The 17,996-nt window shown below is 35.1% G+C and overlaps 1 protein-coding gene across 3 annotated transcripts in view; it reads left to right on the forward strand.

The window, feature by feature from the left end:
• EYS (eyes shut homolog) overlaps positions 1-17,996 on the forward strand; it is a 774,985-nt gene that overhangs the window by 495,935 nt on the left and 261,054 nt on the right. For all 3 annotated transcript variants that reach the window (XM_069851470.1, XM_069851468.1, XM_069851469.1), the window contains one exon: positions 14,229-14,376. In XM_069851470.1, coding sequence (XP_069707571.1) covers positions 14,229-14,376 — 148 coding nt within the window. The remainder of the gene's footprint in view (positions 1-14,228; positions 14,377-17,996) is intronic.

Genomic DNA, 17,996 nt, shown 5'->3' on the forward strand with positions numbered 1-17,996 from the left:
TTATACATTTTTCCTCAACTCTTTTGAGCAGAAAACAGCTTGAATCTATAAATCAGCCTGTGTCAATAGCTGGAGAGAAAACCAACCCAGCTTGTGTTTCCAGTGTTCCTTTTGAGCCTAAAAGAGGAGGAAGAGTTATCTCCTTTCATTTGCAGAGTATGGTAATTATTTCAAGAGTTTAGGTAAGATGGGCCACACTGATTTTTGCTGTTGAAAGAGGAGGACTGCATAATGATTGTGGGATCCAGACTAATTATTGCACTGTAACTAATTAATCACTGGAAATAGTTTGGACATTGTTTTAAGATTTAAAAACTGAATGGTACAGATCAAAAGGATTTGGCTAGAAGTTGCTTCTTTTTTAATTTAATGCAACTTCACATGTACTTGAGCTAATTAAGAAAACATATTTTGTACAGAAAAATATAACTACTGCTTTACAAAGTTTTTCTTTATTAACAATTACATATTTATTGTGGACAATTAGACTTGATAAAGTCTCTCTTGAAATATCTGTGTTACTTGTTTTAGGGATTTAACACTGAATTTAATCTACTATATTATAGCACAGCACAATAAAACTTAAAATAACTTTGGTGAAAAATTGCCACAGCTACTTCAGCAGCTGTCTAGAACTTTGCAAACATTGTTTAAATGTCACGGAGCTGGTTTGTATTGAGAAAGTAATTTAAGTTTCGAATAATGACATCTGGAATTTCAGAGAAGTCCAGATAGGAATGTAGGTGATAGTGAATACTCTAATGTAGTGTGCAATTTTCTTTGTCTGGCACATGTTAAGTATTATGAACAGACTTCACAGATAATTAAAAAAAATATGAGTTTGTACTAGTTTGTTGAAGGAAACTGTTCATTCTCATTACTTCAACTATACCTAATTGTTTAGAGCCCTTTCGATGTAGCCCTGTGATGGAAAAAATTTCATCTTTCAAATTCACTAAAAGCAATGCATTTCAGCTAACGAAGATAAGCCATCTGCAATGAATAAGCTAACTCTACAATATCATATTAAATGAAAGAAACACAGATTTAAAAGGAGTGAGTGCTATGTAATAGAAGTTGAAATACAGTGAAAATTAGATAGTGATAATATCTTCTTTTTCTGCTTACAAGGGAACATTTTACTGCTTCCTTTATCCCACAGAAATCATTCCTGGTGTGACTAAAAGAAATATCACACCTTTTAATGTTTGCAAATAAATGTACGTATTACTGTTAGACATTACAATATATCCAGTTCTCAGAGTTTGCCAGAACATTCATTTCGAATGTAAAATAACATCGTTGCTGTAATACCTTTTTCAAGATGAAGGAATACAACAATTGTAACATTTGATAAAATTTATACAATAATAAGAAGACTGGAATTATATCAAATCTTGGATACCTTGATAATTTTGAATAAAATATAACTTTTTGCATCAAAGAAACCTGCATTTGTGGTATTGGCTTCTAAAACCAGCAGGTTGTCAAGGTTTGCCTCAGAGCAGTGCCTGGGAGTTCTGTTTTATATGTAAGCCAATGCAGTTGTTTACTAAGTTTAGCTATTAACAAAAATCATTACAGTTGTTTCACTCAAATATCTGATTGTACAGGTTTGATATTCTTAAAAATGTTACCAAGAAAGTGAAAGAGCTACAGTGAAAACTGGATATGGGCAATATCCCACAGGGATTAGATTTCTCTGGGGTATTATGAATGAAATACTAAAGAGGCTCAAACATTGAGAAATTTAGATTTTTTTTTTTTTGTTGTGAAGATTACCTTACTGACAATGCAGGGGATGATTTACCACAATCTTCTAATTCCAGCCCTTACAAATCTACCCTCATTAACAGTTTTAAGAATCTTCATCTTCAATCTCGATCATAGAAACAAGTTGATAAACTAACAGTTATTGCAGAAACAGGCCAAACGGCATCAGCAGTATCAGAAATTTGTCCCTTTTTTGCTCCACCCTGCTGCATTTCAACAATTTTTTCAGTAATGATAATAATAGTATCTTAATTCCCTCGACTAAGTAAAAAACATGTTTTGTTTTAATTTTAATCTCAGATCACAATTGTCAATTGCTTAGCAAAATTATCATCTAATAAATTGATTGTACTGTAGATATCATCAATGCAACTTTTTTCTTTAAAAGTCTATCTGCTTTGAACTTTTTCAATTGAACATGAGTATTAAGATTAGAAAACTGGTGTAGATGTTCCATCAGACTAGAAACCTGCGGCAAAATACTGCCATTATCTTTTCTTAAATAGTGCATTATTTTTCTTCTTTAACTCATATTTGTAATTTGAGCTTTTCACTAGTCAACTATAAGACTTCTAATGATTGATTGTCCTGGTTTTGAGATGTAGATGCTTTCTGATTCCTCTAGTCAGAAAAAGATCCTTCTAATCATGCCATAATGCAACATATGCTTACTCTGGAGCTTGTGTATTGCTTGGTTTAGATGGCTTTTTGTGAAGGTCTGAGATAATCCATATGGTGCATAATATGCTGTATTTATTATCCTTTAAGAATATGCTACAAAGCTATTTTCCCAAGGGTTTTCAGATAAGTAAGATAAGCAGATGATACATAAATTGGTTAGGAAAAAAACCTGCAGATGCTTCTCTGTTTTTTTATTTTACTTTTACTGTAAATTCCTATTTTTGCTTTATCACAAAGGTGCCGAACACAGGCCTTGATTTTTAACATAAGAGTATGTAAGTGAAGATGTCATCCATCTGTTGTTTTATGTACTGTTTAAATACCGTATACTCAGCTTAATGAAAACATGCTTAATGGGCCATCTCCTCAAAAATCTGTGTAAGCCACAAGATATTAATAACGATGGCTGCTCTGCTTAATTAGTGTGGAAGTGTATTCAATATTTATGCAATGCCGTAAGAAGTGTGTACTTGGTATAAGAGAACTTCATGCTTTTTTTCATTTCCCAGGTGTCTCCCAAGGAAGCTATCAATCAATTTGTATCAGCTGCAAGACATTTGTTGAAGTACTTGGACACATGCAGGCTTAAGCCTAATTTATATTTATCACCAATAAGAATTACTTAAGTTGTTGGACCTCTAAACTGGCTGCTGATAGGGTTCTCAAAAACATACCTTCCTACCTATGACAATGTTGGTCTTTTTTTACAGTCTCCTCTAAAATGCCTAGTGCAAAACTAGGAGTATATAAAACATAACAAAATTGCTGACTTACCTCACAATTTCTAATCTTTGTATAGTCTGAAACTTTTCCCAGCTCGAAGATCTTATTTGGAAAAATCTAGTTTACTACATTTGCTCCAATTTATTTATGATTTACTAACACTGGCAACAAAATTACTTTTCTTGTTTCCTAAATTCCATTGTACCCTTATTCCCAGTTAGATTACATCTGTTATTTATTAACCATTATCCATAGTAGGGAGGCTAATTCAATGAAAACAAAGTGATCTGAGAATATAGTTTAGATGTAGAGGCATTTTTATTTAGCACAGAACAAAATCTATGAAAAAAATTGAAATAACCATACTAATATCAAAACCTGGATTTCTAGTGTGGAAAATAGGAATCAGTGCTAAAGATTTGTGTTACCCAGTGTCTCTATTACTGCTCACTAGCAAAGCATGACAGTGCCACAATAATGGCAATTCTGGATTGAAGCAAGAGAATAAAAGGAGATTCTGATTTAGGAACAATGAGATTAAAAACAAGCGTGCATAAGGAAAACATTAAATGGAGGAAAACTTTAGAAATCTTGCTAGTCAGAAAATATCTTTATGTGTTTTCCAGTTAATTCTTCTAATGTGCACAGTACAGTTATAAAGTATTAATTTGATTTTAATCTTTTCATAGATAAGTAGAAGAGGGAGCTGGGCTAATAACATTCCCTCCTGTGACTAATTCTATTCATTACTCTACCTTATAAATATTTGGTAATTTAAATGTAACTTAATGTATCCTTCTGCTTGGAGGTCAAGTGTTCAAAATAAATGGTGATGCACCTTAAGAGTAGATGTTCAAGCAATAATTGTTTTCAGGTTATACTATTTTTTTCCCCAAGAACATAATACTCCCTTTTTAATAACTTAGAGCACTACACAAACAATGACTTTGTAAATGATAGAGAGGAATCGGGTAGTAAATACAAATGTAGCATCCAAGTAAAAATCATCAGAAGAGTTAAATAATAAACTTAGATAAGCAAATTCATCTATACATAGGTCAAATAACTGAGAATGTCTTCATGATACCTGATTCTGAAGAAATATGAAGGAAAGCAATAAGCAAGCAATGAAATAATACTTACCCTGTGTTTTGTGAGTAAATGTTGATTTCTGTTGCTGAAGATTATTTTTGTCTGCAAATACCAGAAATTAGTTTCATGTCCATGTATCAATACATTCTATAAAACTTAAGTATTTCAAAGTGCCAGTTAGTTTAAACTATATTTTTTTCTGCAAAGACAACATCTCAAAATTCATTAGTAGGAGTAACTTACCAAAAATATTACCTATTCTTTGAAATATCATTATTGTGAAAAAAAAATATGTTTACTTCTAGATTCACAAACTGTTTATTTTTTTTATTAGTTCCAATTGCCTTTCTCTGTCTTCAGTAGAAAAAGCAAAGAAACCACATGCCTTCTCGTATTGACTGCTGCATATCACTAAACTCCGTATCTTTTTGAGATACTGTCTTAACAATTTATGTATTTGCTGGAGGCTTTTCCTCAGGATATATCCTTAGTTGGTAGTCTTTTTAAGCATATTTAAATCATGTTCTATCCCATATGATCTGCACAGTAACTCTTAAATTCATTCTTCATATTATTAATTTCCCAAACTCTCAGAGTAGCCAAAATTGATAATTTTTAAAACAAATCAGATATAATATTGACTGACATGTTTTTAGTATTTGAAATAAATTGTACTTATAAAAAGTAACAGAACATAACAATATCCTATTTCTGAATTATTTTTGTTATTTGGAAAGCAGATTTAATAGATAGATTACATAAAATCCAGTAGTTTCTTTTATATGCTTAAATGTGTTGAGACATTTGACTTTGTAAATAAAGTAATTTTATGTTCTCATATTTCCACGTGATGTCAATATATTTTCACAGAATCACAAAATCTCATTTTATACAATGTATGCCTATTAATTAAGACTAAATGCACAAGACATCACAAAAGGAGCTCAGGGAAAAAAAACAACAGTGTAGGATTTGGAGGATATTTTACAGAGCTTCTCTTCCCCTCCAAGGATGAACATATTACATCATTTGAACACTAGAGAATAACATAGATCACTATTTTTATATAAGATAAAATTTCTGAAACTGTTTTGCTTTAAAGTTACAACCCAGAAGGAACAATTCATTAGACCACCAATGGACCACTAGCTTGACCTCTTCTATGTCATAAATTATCAATTTTTTTTCAGAAAGCCACCAACTTCAGCTTAATCAAGCGTTTCCATTTCCTATATGTTTTCCTAAGATACATTCACCCGTGATCACCTTTTCCTAAACCCAGAATATCGATGAGGAATTTATATATCCAAATGAATCCAGCTGGCAAGCCCCAGCCAGTACTTCAGTGAAAAGTTGAAAACAAAAGCTGGGTAAAGATTCCTTTCCAAACCTGCTAACCTTATGTCTCAAATATGTGACCCTGAGTATATGAACAACTGGTAACAGGCATCCAAAAGGTGTAATTCACTCTGACCTCAAAGATATTTTAGCTGTTAGACATCCTTTCATCACAAAACTCAAGCTCTGCTACTTGAGAGGTGTTCCAGAAAATGGAGAAACAAAAATAATTGAACATTTCTGTACTGGGAGAAAAATGCTATGAGGCACTGCCCATTGCATCCTGAAGCCCGAAAGCGTAAGTTTTGTGAAAAATATTATACTGAGGCAGATATGAGGCAGCTTGAGTATTTGAAAGATGGTGCAATCCATCCTTTTCTGACTGAAGAAAGAGGGATATGTAGAGAGTGGGAAAAGTAGTATAGCTGTCTTGTTTATTCACACAGAGTGTTATGAATACTGTACATTTTAACTCCTATTTAGTTAGAAGGAAGCTGCCTTTCTACTTTATCCTGCATGATTCCCTTTCACTTAGAGTAATCTGGAGGCAGGGAAATTGCTCCTCTTCTGAAAGCAAATAATGCTTTGTCTCCCTGAAGGACAGGATGGAGCTTGCAGAGAGTCTGCAGCAACAGCGCAGACTGGGAAAATCCTTTAACAGAAAACAAAGAGTCTGCCTGCTGTAGGAAGCAAGCATGATGATGAGTCTTATCATGAAAGGAAGATTTTATTCAGGACCAACAATATATAATAAGGAATTTCTTCAAGTTAGAGACTAAATCTGCTTTCAAGCCTTTTATTTAATCTGTAACACTTATTTCTACATTTTCTTTATTTAAAAAGTTACCTTTTAAAAATCAAATTATGTTGTGCTCTAAACAAAGTCTGTCATTAAAGAGGGGGCTACTTTTATATCTTTCTGGAGAAGTCACTTCATGAAAAGTGTTCAATAATTCATATTCCTTTTAAAGGGAGAAAATTCAAATTCCTTTTAAAGGGAGACTTTTGGCCTCAGTTATACTTGGAGTATTTTCCATGTTCAAGGTGCTTTGTTCTCCATCTCTTTTTTGTTTGTTTGTTTGTTTTTTCTTTTTCAAATTAAGATGATGTTGTTCATATAGAGAACTGGTACAGATAAAATTATATATTTCTTTGGTTTTAGCTGAATCATTTCCTCAATGAAAATTGCTGTGCAGGAAAGGAAGGAGAAACATATGGAATAAATGCTGGAATTTACCCTTCTGTTTAAATTGCCAGTCAAACCTCCTCTATAGAGGAGTAAGTGCCAGTGAGATGATCCAGTCTCTACCACATCTACCGAACATACTCACAGTCCTCCATGCACTTTCAGAATTTCTTTGACATGTTAACTTAAAGTTCGTCTTTTTAAACTGAGAAATTTACCTTTCTTTCAGAAACAAGCTTGTCTTCAGAAAACAAACTCATGTTGCTTTACTGCTGATGTTACATGAACATACTCATTTTGAATACTGTGTAGTAAAGATCTCAATTCTGCATTGCCAGACATGTCAGAATACCCTTTGCTATTCTGAATTCTCTATAAGTGCTTTTTTCATTCAACAAGAACTACGATTTCTCAGAGAAAGAAGGAATAGTGGAAAGGATCAAAACCTAGGAATTATGACAGAGAAATTGGTATTAGTATTTTCAGATCATGCAGTTAGTTTACAGAAATTGAGAATAATGAAAGTAGACTTTCTCCTTGCATATCTGTCTCACACAGTAAAATCTGCTCAAATTAAATCTAATAAAACAAAAGATCAAAACTAAGTGCATTTGTTTACAGCTAAATAGCATGGCTTTATTTTGCATCGATGCAATGTAAAAATCTTAACTGGAAGTAAAAAATATCAGGAAATCAAAGCTTAATAATTTGTGCATGGTTTTATATTCCACAAAGTGTGACTGTTTTTCATAGACTTCATATGAGTCAACAGAGAGTAAACAACTGCTTTTTCCTAACAATGTAATTGAATGCAGTGGATTTAATTATACTAAATTGATCATAATAACAGTTAATAGCAACTTAATACCACCAATTAGTTTGATATAAACTGATGGTTTACAGCCTCTTTAAGATAAAAGCTTAATTAGTCAGTCATGCCACATCTTAGGTATAAATCACATCCTACATCTTTTCAGAACTCTGCCATCAAAGGAGACATTCAGAAGTTAAAATTTAGAATCATCAAAGGGACAGTCTGTTGTGTGTATCTATTCTCGCTCAGATTATTTAACAAAATAAATACTAAAAATGTTTCTGTCATTGCTGCTTCTTTTACTTTGGATCTCAAAAGAGCTCATTAGTCTCAATTTTAAGACAGGAAATTTTCTACTTTAACTTCTGAAAAAACTTGCTGCAGGATAGAAGCATAAAAACAGTAGAGTAAGACTCTAATAGCACTCAGCAATCCAAAAACTTTGGTTTATATTATTTTCTGAAGCACATCAGAGGTTCCTTACTAGTACTAAAAATGCATTCATTGTTCTGTGGCTGCCAGCTGCCTTAGCCCTGTGTCAGAAGCATAGAAATTATATTAAAGAGAACACAGCTTGGGTACAGAGACCAGAAATAATGCTGGCCTGCAGACTTCATGTAAATATGAATTCCTACTATGTAATTGTGTTCTTATTCAGTGCCGTCTTTCAGTTTCACTTAAGATAATATGTCAGTATTAAGACTCTTGATCCAACTCTGAACTGGCCACTATCTAAATGCTTGAATACAGTATGCTGATTTGGGCCAAGATGACACTTCATTTATATCTACATTGACTTGAAATAAGTGCATACTGTTTTCTAAGTTTATTTCTGTAAATGGCATTTAATGCTGTTACAATGTCAACAGCAGGAAACTCGAAGCTTTTGCAACTGCAAAACCAGAAATGGCCAGAGGCATAGGTTATTGAGTTGTTTTTTTCTAACTAAATCTATAGTTGTAAATTAAACTGAAATCTGAAGACTGTTCTCTGAGTCTGAGGCCAACTGGCAGGTCCCAGATCGTGTTTATAAAATTACGTACTGCAAAATAGGTTGGCAGCATTAGAACTAGGAATGATTCCTGAATTGCACTAGCCAGTGAACGTTTTAGTTTCAGAACTGGAGGTGATAACTAGGCTGGGTGGTAAATATAAGAGGAATGATAACTTCATAAAAGTTTATTATGTGTCAGGATTTGTGAAGGCATTGAGTGGACCCTTAGCAAGTTTGCAGACGACACTAAGCGGGGTGGAAGTGTCGATCTGCTGGAGGGTCGGGAGGCTCTGCAAAGGGATCTGAACAGGCTGGACCACTGGGCTGAGTCCAATGGCATGAGGTTTAACAAGGCCAAATGCCGGGTCCTGCACTTGGGGCACAACAACCCTGTGCAGTGCTACAGACTAGGAGAAGTCTGTCTAGAAAGCTGCCTGGAGGAGAGGGACCTGGGGGTGTTGGTTGACAGTGACTGAACATGAGCCAGCAGTGTGCCCAGGTGGCCAAGAAAGCCAATGGCATCTTGGCTTGTATCAGAAACGGCGTGACCAGCAGGTCCAGGAAGGTTATTCTCCCTCTGTACTCGGCACTGGTGAGACTACACCTTGAATCCTGTGTTGAGTTCTGGGCCCCTCACCACAAGAAGGATGTTGAGGCTCTGGAGTGAGTCCAGAGAAGAGCAACAAAGCTGGTGAAGGGGCTGGAGAACAGGCCTTATGAGGAACGGCTGAGAGAGCTGGGGGTGTTTAGCCTGGAGAAGAGGAGGCTGAGGGGTGACCTCATTGCTCTCTACAACTACCTGAAAGGAGGTTGTAGAGAGGAGGGTGCTGGCCTCTTCTCCCAAGTGACAGGGGACAAGACAAGAGGGAATGGCCTCAAGCTCCGCCAGGGGAGGTTCACGCTGGATATCAGGAAAAAAAATTTCACAGAATGGGTCATTGGACGCTGGAACAGGCTGCCCAGGGAGGTGGTTATTCACCTTCCCTGAAGGTGTTTAAAGGACGAGTGGATGAGGTGCTGAGGGGTATGGTTTAGTGATTGATAGGAACGGTAAGACTTGATTATTTTGCGTCTGGATTTGAATTCATGTTGTGGACTTTTAATTTAATAATGTAAGTGTAACCTCTGTGAAAAGAATAAGGGGGTACAATATTCTTTATTTAGAATGTGAAACAGAGATTATTTTTCCCCTCTACTCTTACAGCAATTTACATGACACCTTGTTATTAGCTTCTACGTTCTTATTTACTTAGTTAAACCACTCTCTAAGACCAGACTAGGAAGTCAGCTCCAGGTCTTGGAAATGTGGTTCTGTTGTCAGAAGGAATGAGAAAAAATATGTTGTTGACTCATTAGCTCATCTGCAATATGAAAATGTGTGCTACTTGGTGTCACATTAGGACACAGAATCATAGAATCATAGAATCACCAGGTTGGAAGAGACCCACCGGATCATCGAGTCCAACCATTCCCACCAATCTTTAAACCATGCCCCTCAGTACCTCATACACCTGCACCTTAAACACCTCCAGGGAAGGCGAGTCAACCACCTCCCTGGGCAGACCGTTCTATTGCCTAATGGCCCTTTCAGTGAAGAATTTTTTCCTTATGTCGAGCCTGAACCTCCCCTGGTGGAGCTTGAGGCCACTCCCTCTTGTCCTGTCCCCAGGACAGCACCAACAGATGTGAGTACTCTTAAATGATGCATCTTAACTGCAGAGTGAAAATTTAATGACTCTGTGACTAACTGTTATATTCAAATATATACTGAAATCTAAATAAATCTACTGAAGGTAACATGAGATTCTGCCTTATTCTCTCAGTATTATTGCTATGGGACTAGGTTTGTAGAATAAGGGTTTTCAGGAGGTCTCTAGTCCAGTCAAGGGGGCAGATCAGGTGCTCAGAGCTTTATTCAACTGGGTTCAGACCTCCTTCTCTGAAACCTGCATGACCTCTTCGAGCAGAGAGTTCCAGGTATTCTAGTTTTAGAGTTGTCTCAAATACCCTTGCAAAGCCTTAAGGTTTTAAAAACCATTACTGTGTCAAAATTGATCCCACTTTTTAAAAGTTCATTAAGAAAGCATAACTCTCAATTCTCTGTGACAATAGATCTATTTTCTGTAATAATTTTACAGAAATAACCACTCTACCGCAAATACTGTTTTGAGTGTGAAACCAGAAAATGAAATCTACTAGATACTGAGTGAAAACTGAGGGAAATAAGAGTTGCTTTTGATTTTTTTTAAGCTAAGAAATCTGCAAAATAATAATTAAATGCATAATTTATTTATAAAAAAAGTTTCTAAGTGTAATTAATTAAACAGTTGTCTTCAGTAACATCTGAGAACTTAGGGACTGGTTTGTAGAATATATGATAATAAAAATTCTGTTTAATTTTCAAAGATAGCAAATCAAATTTGATATAGTTGTTTGTAAACCTACAGTTTTTATTTAATAGATGGAATTCTAACATTACACCCTGAATAGTTCAAGGGTGATTAGTGAGTTGTTTATTGCTGTTCAGCTTGATCACAGTCGAAGTGAAATTGCTAGAGATGAGTAAAAGTTTCAATCTTGTTTCTAGAATCAGAAATTTCCATTTTTTTATCAGGAAATCTAGATTAAAGGAGCTTAATTCTCAGTGAGGTTGCAGAGCATGACAGACACTTAATAGTTTCTCTAGACACCCCCCTTTCCCTCCTCCTCTTCCCCATTTGTCTTATTAACTTTTTATAATTTTATGATAATCCCAAACATGTCATTTAATAATCACTACCAAATGTCAGCAAGTAAGGGCAGTAAGTAAAAGGAATTGGATTTCATGTAGACATTGTCATGTTTAGGTACTGTTATTCCAACACTTATCAAATTATTATCTGACCTTTCCATCCTTCTAACCTGTGAGGCACTGAGCAGTGGATTCAATACTGTTTAGACAGAACTCATCTTCAGGTTATAATTAATAGGCCAGTATTTAATCATTACATTTATGTCAGTACATATGAGGAATCTGTGAACTATTACTGCTGGGCTGGACTGAGGCACAATTACTAGTAGCTTACCCAGTAAAAGTGCTTGAGAGTCGCTGTATGCATTTCCACATTTATAATTATGCAAAAAGCTCTTTCTTTTTACTTGACTTTTAAATGACCCAATGTGTTGATTGTAGAAAAAGGATTTTAAAAACCTGATGGAAATCTCATGGAGTGCATAGATGAGCCGGTGATTGTATCATCACCAAATGCTAAACAGTAATGGTTTAAGGTTGTTATTCTAATTTGGCCAGACCATGCTAGATTCAGTCAAGCACAATCAAAGGTGCATAGCTGACATTCTAAAAAACTTAGGACGAAGGCAGCTCACTCTATTGAATTGCATTAACTTGTTTTCTGACATAAAGTGCTGAGAATTAATTTCAGAATACGTTTATATATGCACACAAAAATACCTCTGCATATCCATCATATGAACTATTAAGGACAAGCTAACAAATACATCTAAAGCTAATATGAAAAGAACTGCATTTAGAAATAAGATGATTATATATACGGTAATGTAACTGGTTGCGGCATTAGCATCTCAAAATATGTAGAAGAAATAGTAATTTAAAAAAAAATAAAATAAGTTGTTCGGGTAGCTATCCTTTATTTACCATATTTGTTGATTAGGTATTTTTTTTAAAAAAAAAAGAAGCCTGTCAGTTCCCCTCCTGACCCTCTTCTACTGCAATCTTAAGAATTACATTGTGTTAAAATATCTCTGATTTAAAATATTTCAGGAAGATTGTTATCTTATTATTATGCCTTTATGCACAAATATTCTATCGTTTTATCAAAAAAGAAGAAATTTTAGCTAATTAAAAATATTTTTTCCTTAGAACTCTCACGAAAGCTTTCTTCTATAAAATGAATACATCCAAGGTATCACACTACATTCAAGCCTTAGGAAAAGTTACTTGATCATTGCAAACTACCTTGCTGCTGAGAATGCTTGTATAACTTAGTTATATTACCAGCAAACTTCCTTTGTAAGCAAATAATGGAAATGGTGTGCTGCAAAACCCTATGTATGTGCTTAGACAAGCAACCACTGCATAATATCTACAAATGTCATAGGAAAATATTTTTCTTGATTGTAGTTCTGGATATAATTTTCTCCTTCATTTTCTTATTCATCTTAGCCATTAATTAGCCAATTTCAAAAAACTTTTGTAAAAATTGAGGTAAAAAAATAAAAAATCTCCTGAACTGATACCTTAAGAAATTTATTTTTAGTCAACTGAATTAAAACTCCAATTTATTTCTCTTCTTTAACATTGATTTTAAGAACAAAAAAATACTTCATAGTCTTCATCTGAACTTATTTACCATAAGATGGATAGGCCATTTTTCTTTCAGAAACATTTATAGTCCTTCCTGTTGAAAGACTAATACCATGTTTGCATATTTTTCTGAAAGTATCAAAATTATATGGAAATTATACAGAAAAAAGAGAACAGTTTGCAAATGTTGCTGATGTTAACTCTCGATTCTCTCAATTAAAAAAAGATAGGAGAGCTGACCAAATAATAGGTGAGAAATCTTTTATACCTGATTAGCTGACATCAGATAGAGAAGAAAACTTTCTATGCTGTTTTTGTAACTAATAAGTTTCAGAAGCTAATTTTGCATTAGAAAAAAACTGAATTCCTACTTTAGCTATAGCATCCTAGATAAATTTCAAACATTTTCTTTTATAGTTTTGTTTGGTGCATGCTATTTTCACATAGATTTTTTGTGACACCTATATTACAAAGACATTTGAGTATTTTAAAGCATACAGCTGATTGAACTCTATTTTGTTCCTTATGCAAAGAGAAGGATAGGCTGAAAGAAATCTCTACATTAGAGACTCTTGCTCAGTTTAGATATTTCTTCACTGTGCTTTCTTTCATGAAGACAGAGTACTGGCTGCCAGTCGCTTATTGGAATGTAGATGAGCTTTACATGATGACAGTAAAATTGAAGAAAGCCAAATTGTTTACTTTTCACCTTTTGTTTACTGTTAACAATTTATACATGCTATTAAGAGCAACACTGTTAAGACGTGTGGTCAGGGGAGGGAAAAGGAAATATATGTATTAATTTCAGGGTGTAATATTACTGCCTTCAGTTTCACGAATAATGCTTTTGAAGATAAGTATTACAGATTATAGCAGCTCTGCACTCTCTAAAATGCAATTTACTTTAAATTACTTTTCTGAGATTTCTTATTTTTGTAATGAAAAAGAGGAATATTTAAAATATTTGAAGTCAATGGATGCCTTCTTTTCAAATCACAAAACCTTCTTGTTAAAAATTGCCTAACTTTATTATTCAGCCATTATTATGTTTTGGCCTTTTTAGCAATTACACTGCTCAGATGTACAATATGGCTTCATTTTACTGGAATTACAAACTACAAAGACATGCCAACTTACAGCTTGCTAAACAGCTCCTTTATGTGTATAGTCTTTAATATAAAAATATCTATTTACTTGATTTTCTTTCCTCATTGACTTAGTAACAGCCTAATTAGTTTGTCAAATAAACAGTACTGTAAACTACAGATGGTAGTAAAATGTGCTTATTTCTAAATTTATGCAGGCAGAGCATGGCACCATGTGAAGCAGAATTGTCAGTCCTGGGGATATCTGCAAAGACAAGTATGCCTAGCAATTTCTGGTCCAGCTCATGGCCTGAAACCGGATCCATATTTGTTGGTGGTCTCCCTCATCATTATGCAAAAGAGCAGGTATTTTTTTTTTTCATTATTTATTTTTATTTCAGATGTTTGATTTTGGGGGAGTAGCATATTGAATAGGAAATAAGTGAAGAGATATAAACTATGCAAAGACTAAAAATTGCTTACAGCTTTTCAACAATAACATCTAAGGGATGAGTATGGTCCCTTGTAGGGTTTTGCTAGGACATTGATAAGTGAAGTTAATTAAAGAAAAAAGACAGTATTCTAGCCTATTATGATATGCATTCCTGTTTGTCTAGAGTAGGTCGAGTTAACAAGCAAATACAATAAAATTTAGAGATGATACTTGTTACCTCATATGCTAGTTCTATTATGATGTGAGAAGTGGAGCTGCAATGTGTTCTGTAAGTAAGCAAAGAGGCCTCTCTTCTTGCTTCTTGTGCTGGCACAGACAGGTGTGTCTAAAAATTGACCAAGAGATAATCCGTGGAACTACATTAATGAATAAGAGTTAGGTACAGGAGCTTGAATTTGTGGGGCCACGTATCCAACTAGAGCAAGGCTGTATGCAGGGGTGAGAAGTAGTGTGCAACATGGCTAGCAGAGAGCTAGGGAAGAAGTGAGTCGTGAAGGTGGTATGGTGAGTACGGATGGGGTCATGCAGAGCACTGGAGAGAAGTGGATCATTACTGAATTATTATGGAGCAATATGGGGTAGAGTAGTCACAGTAACAGATGTACATCACTGAAGTTTCTTCCAATGGAAATATTTTTTTTTTCCAAATCTGGATGAATATAAATAGCAATTGCTATTCTAGTCTATGACACCCTCACTCTTCACACTCACACTAATCATAGTCACAGCCCCTGTAATTCATTTGAGACTAGCACTGTACACCCAGGGGACAATCACTCCAGCTTCTGGCAATGTGACTCCTGTGCAGAGCAGTTCCCAGCTGATTCAGCCAGCTTGTCAGGCATCCAAGTATAATCTACTGCTCTACACCTAAGTGGCTATTATCATAACTATATATACTTTTTTAGAATTAAATTGTTTACATAGGTTGCCAGTTGCCTTGCTAGTCACACAGTCCAAAGACAATTTGTGATTTTCCCCTTATATAAAGCCAACTGATTTTGCTACCCAGATTATTTCAACCTCTAGTCTCATGTCCCAAATGTGTTCCCAGAATGTAAAGCTGTTCATCATTACATAATAAAGATTATCTATAACTCTTTATTTGTTTTCCACACACAGAAGAATAAAGTAAACATTTAATGCTGAGTTGCTGTACTCCAGCTCTCATTTATCCAAGTAGTGATCTTTGGATAAGTGTCATGTCACAACTGTAACAAAGTTAATCTTTTGGCGTTTTCGTTATTTCCTAGGCACAGCGGAATCATGTACTCATAGCTGGACCCATATAGTCCAGATTTTAAGCCTACTTTTGGGAAGTCATCACACTGTGACAATTATTTCAGCCTTTTAATTTCTTTTCTATCCTTTGGTAACGGAAGGTCATCTTATAGTCAAATACAGTGATTTCAAAAGCAGACATGGTTTTGATGGTGTTATTGTAATACAGCATTTCTAGATTGCTTTCACTTTATAATAAATTGTACAGTAACAACTGCAGTAATAATACCATTGAAAGCCAACTTAAAAGTTCTTGTGCTTTTAGAGCTGCAAAATATTTAGACAAAAGTAAACTTCTAAGTACCACATACTGGTATTGAAAGAACACACCAAACAGAATTTGTAGTTATATAACTTTTCCCTTAACTCACATGTTTATACTCAAACTATTCATTCATCTGTAATATTGTGTCCTAATAGTTACATATACAATTTTATTTACTATAGAAATATATCTTCAGGAACTGTTCTATAGTAAGATAAGGTATAAGAAAATTATATTTTCAATTATTAAATGACCTGTCTTTTAGAAAATAAGAGAAATGTTTTTGGGGCTCTCCCAAAGAATTTATAGTGAAGACTTAGAGTTTAATCCATGGACTGTGTTTAGGAGCAGGTAACGAAGCAATTCTTTTGAGAGCTATACATAGTATGTGTATGTCAGAAGAAAGCTTGAGATGGTGAATATCTCTTCACTAGCTAAGGGCAAAATAAAGCCCAGAACAATAGGTTTACTTCAAGCAAGTTAAAACAGTGACAGAACAGAGAGGTTTAAGGGTAATTTATTGCTAACAAATGTTGCCTATCTATGTGCTGAACTGTCATATCAAGTTGGGCTTGCTTTCTTTAAGGACATTGCATTTCAATAAATTATTCTGTTCTTAATGCAGTGATTATAGGTGAAATGTTATGGTCCATGCTTCTTATTTAAGTAATGTAATAGATGTGAGACCTGTGCTAATGCTCAGGCTGGTGATAGTTAACCTCTATTAGTACTTGGAAAGTACTATGTTTCCAGTCACAAGTGTTGTCCCCCAGGTCTCAGTCCTGTTCAATATCTTTATCAATGACTTGGATGAAGGGTTTCAATATACCCTTAGTAAATTCTCAGATGACACTAAGCTGGGAGGAAGTGCTGATCTGCTTGAGGGTAGGGAGGCTTTATAGAGGGATCTGAACAGGCTGAATCGATCGGCTGAGACCAAGGGGATGAGATTTAATAAGGCCAGGAGCAGACTCCTGCAGTGGGGACACAACAACCCTATGCAGTGCTACAGACTAAGGAAAGAATGGCTAGAAAGTTGCCCAGAGGATAGGGACCTGGGGGTGTTGGTTGACATGAGCCAGCAGTGTGCCCGGGTGGCCAAGGTGGCCAATAGCATTTTGGCCTGTAGTGTGGCCAGCAGGATAAGGGAAGTGATTCTGCCTCTGTACTTGACGTTGGTGAGGATGCACCTTGAATACTGAGTTCAGTTTTGGGCCTCTCACTCCAAGAAAGACATTGATATGCTGGAGCACCCCCAGAGAAGGGCAATGAAGCTGGTGAAGGGGCTGGAGAACAAGTCTTATGAGAAGTAGCTGCGGGAACTGGGTTTTTTTAGCCTAGAGAAGAGGAGGCTGAGGGGAGACATAATTAGTGCCTACAACTACCTGAAATGAGGTTGTAGAGATGTGGTGGTTGGTCTCTTCTCCCAAATTATAGGTGATAGGATGAGAGGGAATGGCCTCAGGTTGTGCCAAGGTTCAGATTAACATTAGGAAAAATTTCTTCAAAAAAACCCCGGAACACTCTGCCCAGGGAGATGGTTGAGTCACCATCCCTGGAGCTGTTTAAAAGACTGGTAGGTGAAGTGCTTAGGGATATGACTTAGTGGTAGACAAGTACTGTTGGGCTTGATGATCTCCAAGGTCTTTTCCAACCAAGTGATTCTATGATTCTATATAACTTCCCCAAAAGGTAAAATATATCCTTGAATCTCAGCTCCCTCTCTAGTTTTCCATGAAGATTTTCTAAAGTTCATTGCTTTCTGTTTGAGATAACCTCAGCCTTTTATTTATTTTAATTTATTGGGTTTTTATTATTTTTTATGTATTTTTTATTGTTTATTTTAACCTTAGTGTCTCATTTTGTTTAATTTTTACTTTTTTGTAGCTTTGGACAAGTTTAGTTTTTCTTGGCTTCCCTATCAAAGTCTTTTGACTATAAACCGTATACAGTCTATAAAGGCTATATTTTTCCTTTATGTTAGAG

The sequence above is a fragment of the Phaenicophaeus curvirostris genome, chromosome 2 (genome assembly GCF_032191515.1).
Source record: "Phaenicophaeus curvirostris isolate KB17595 chromosome 2, BPBGC_Pcur_1.0, whole genome shotgun sequence".
Taxonomy (NCBI): domain Eukaryota; kingdom Metazoa; phylum Chordata; class Aves; order Cuculiformes; family Cuculidae; genus Phaenicophaeus; species Phaenicophaeus curvirostris.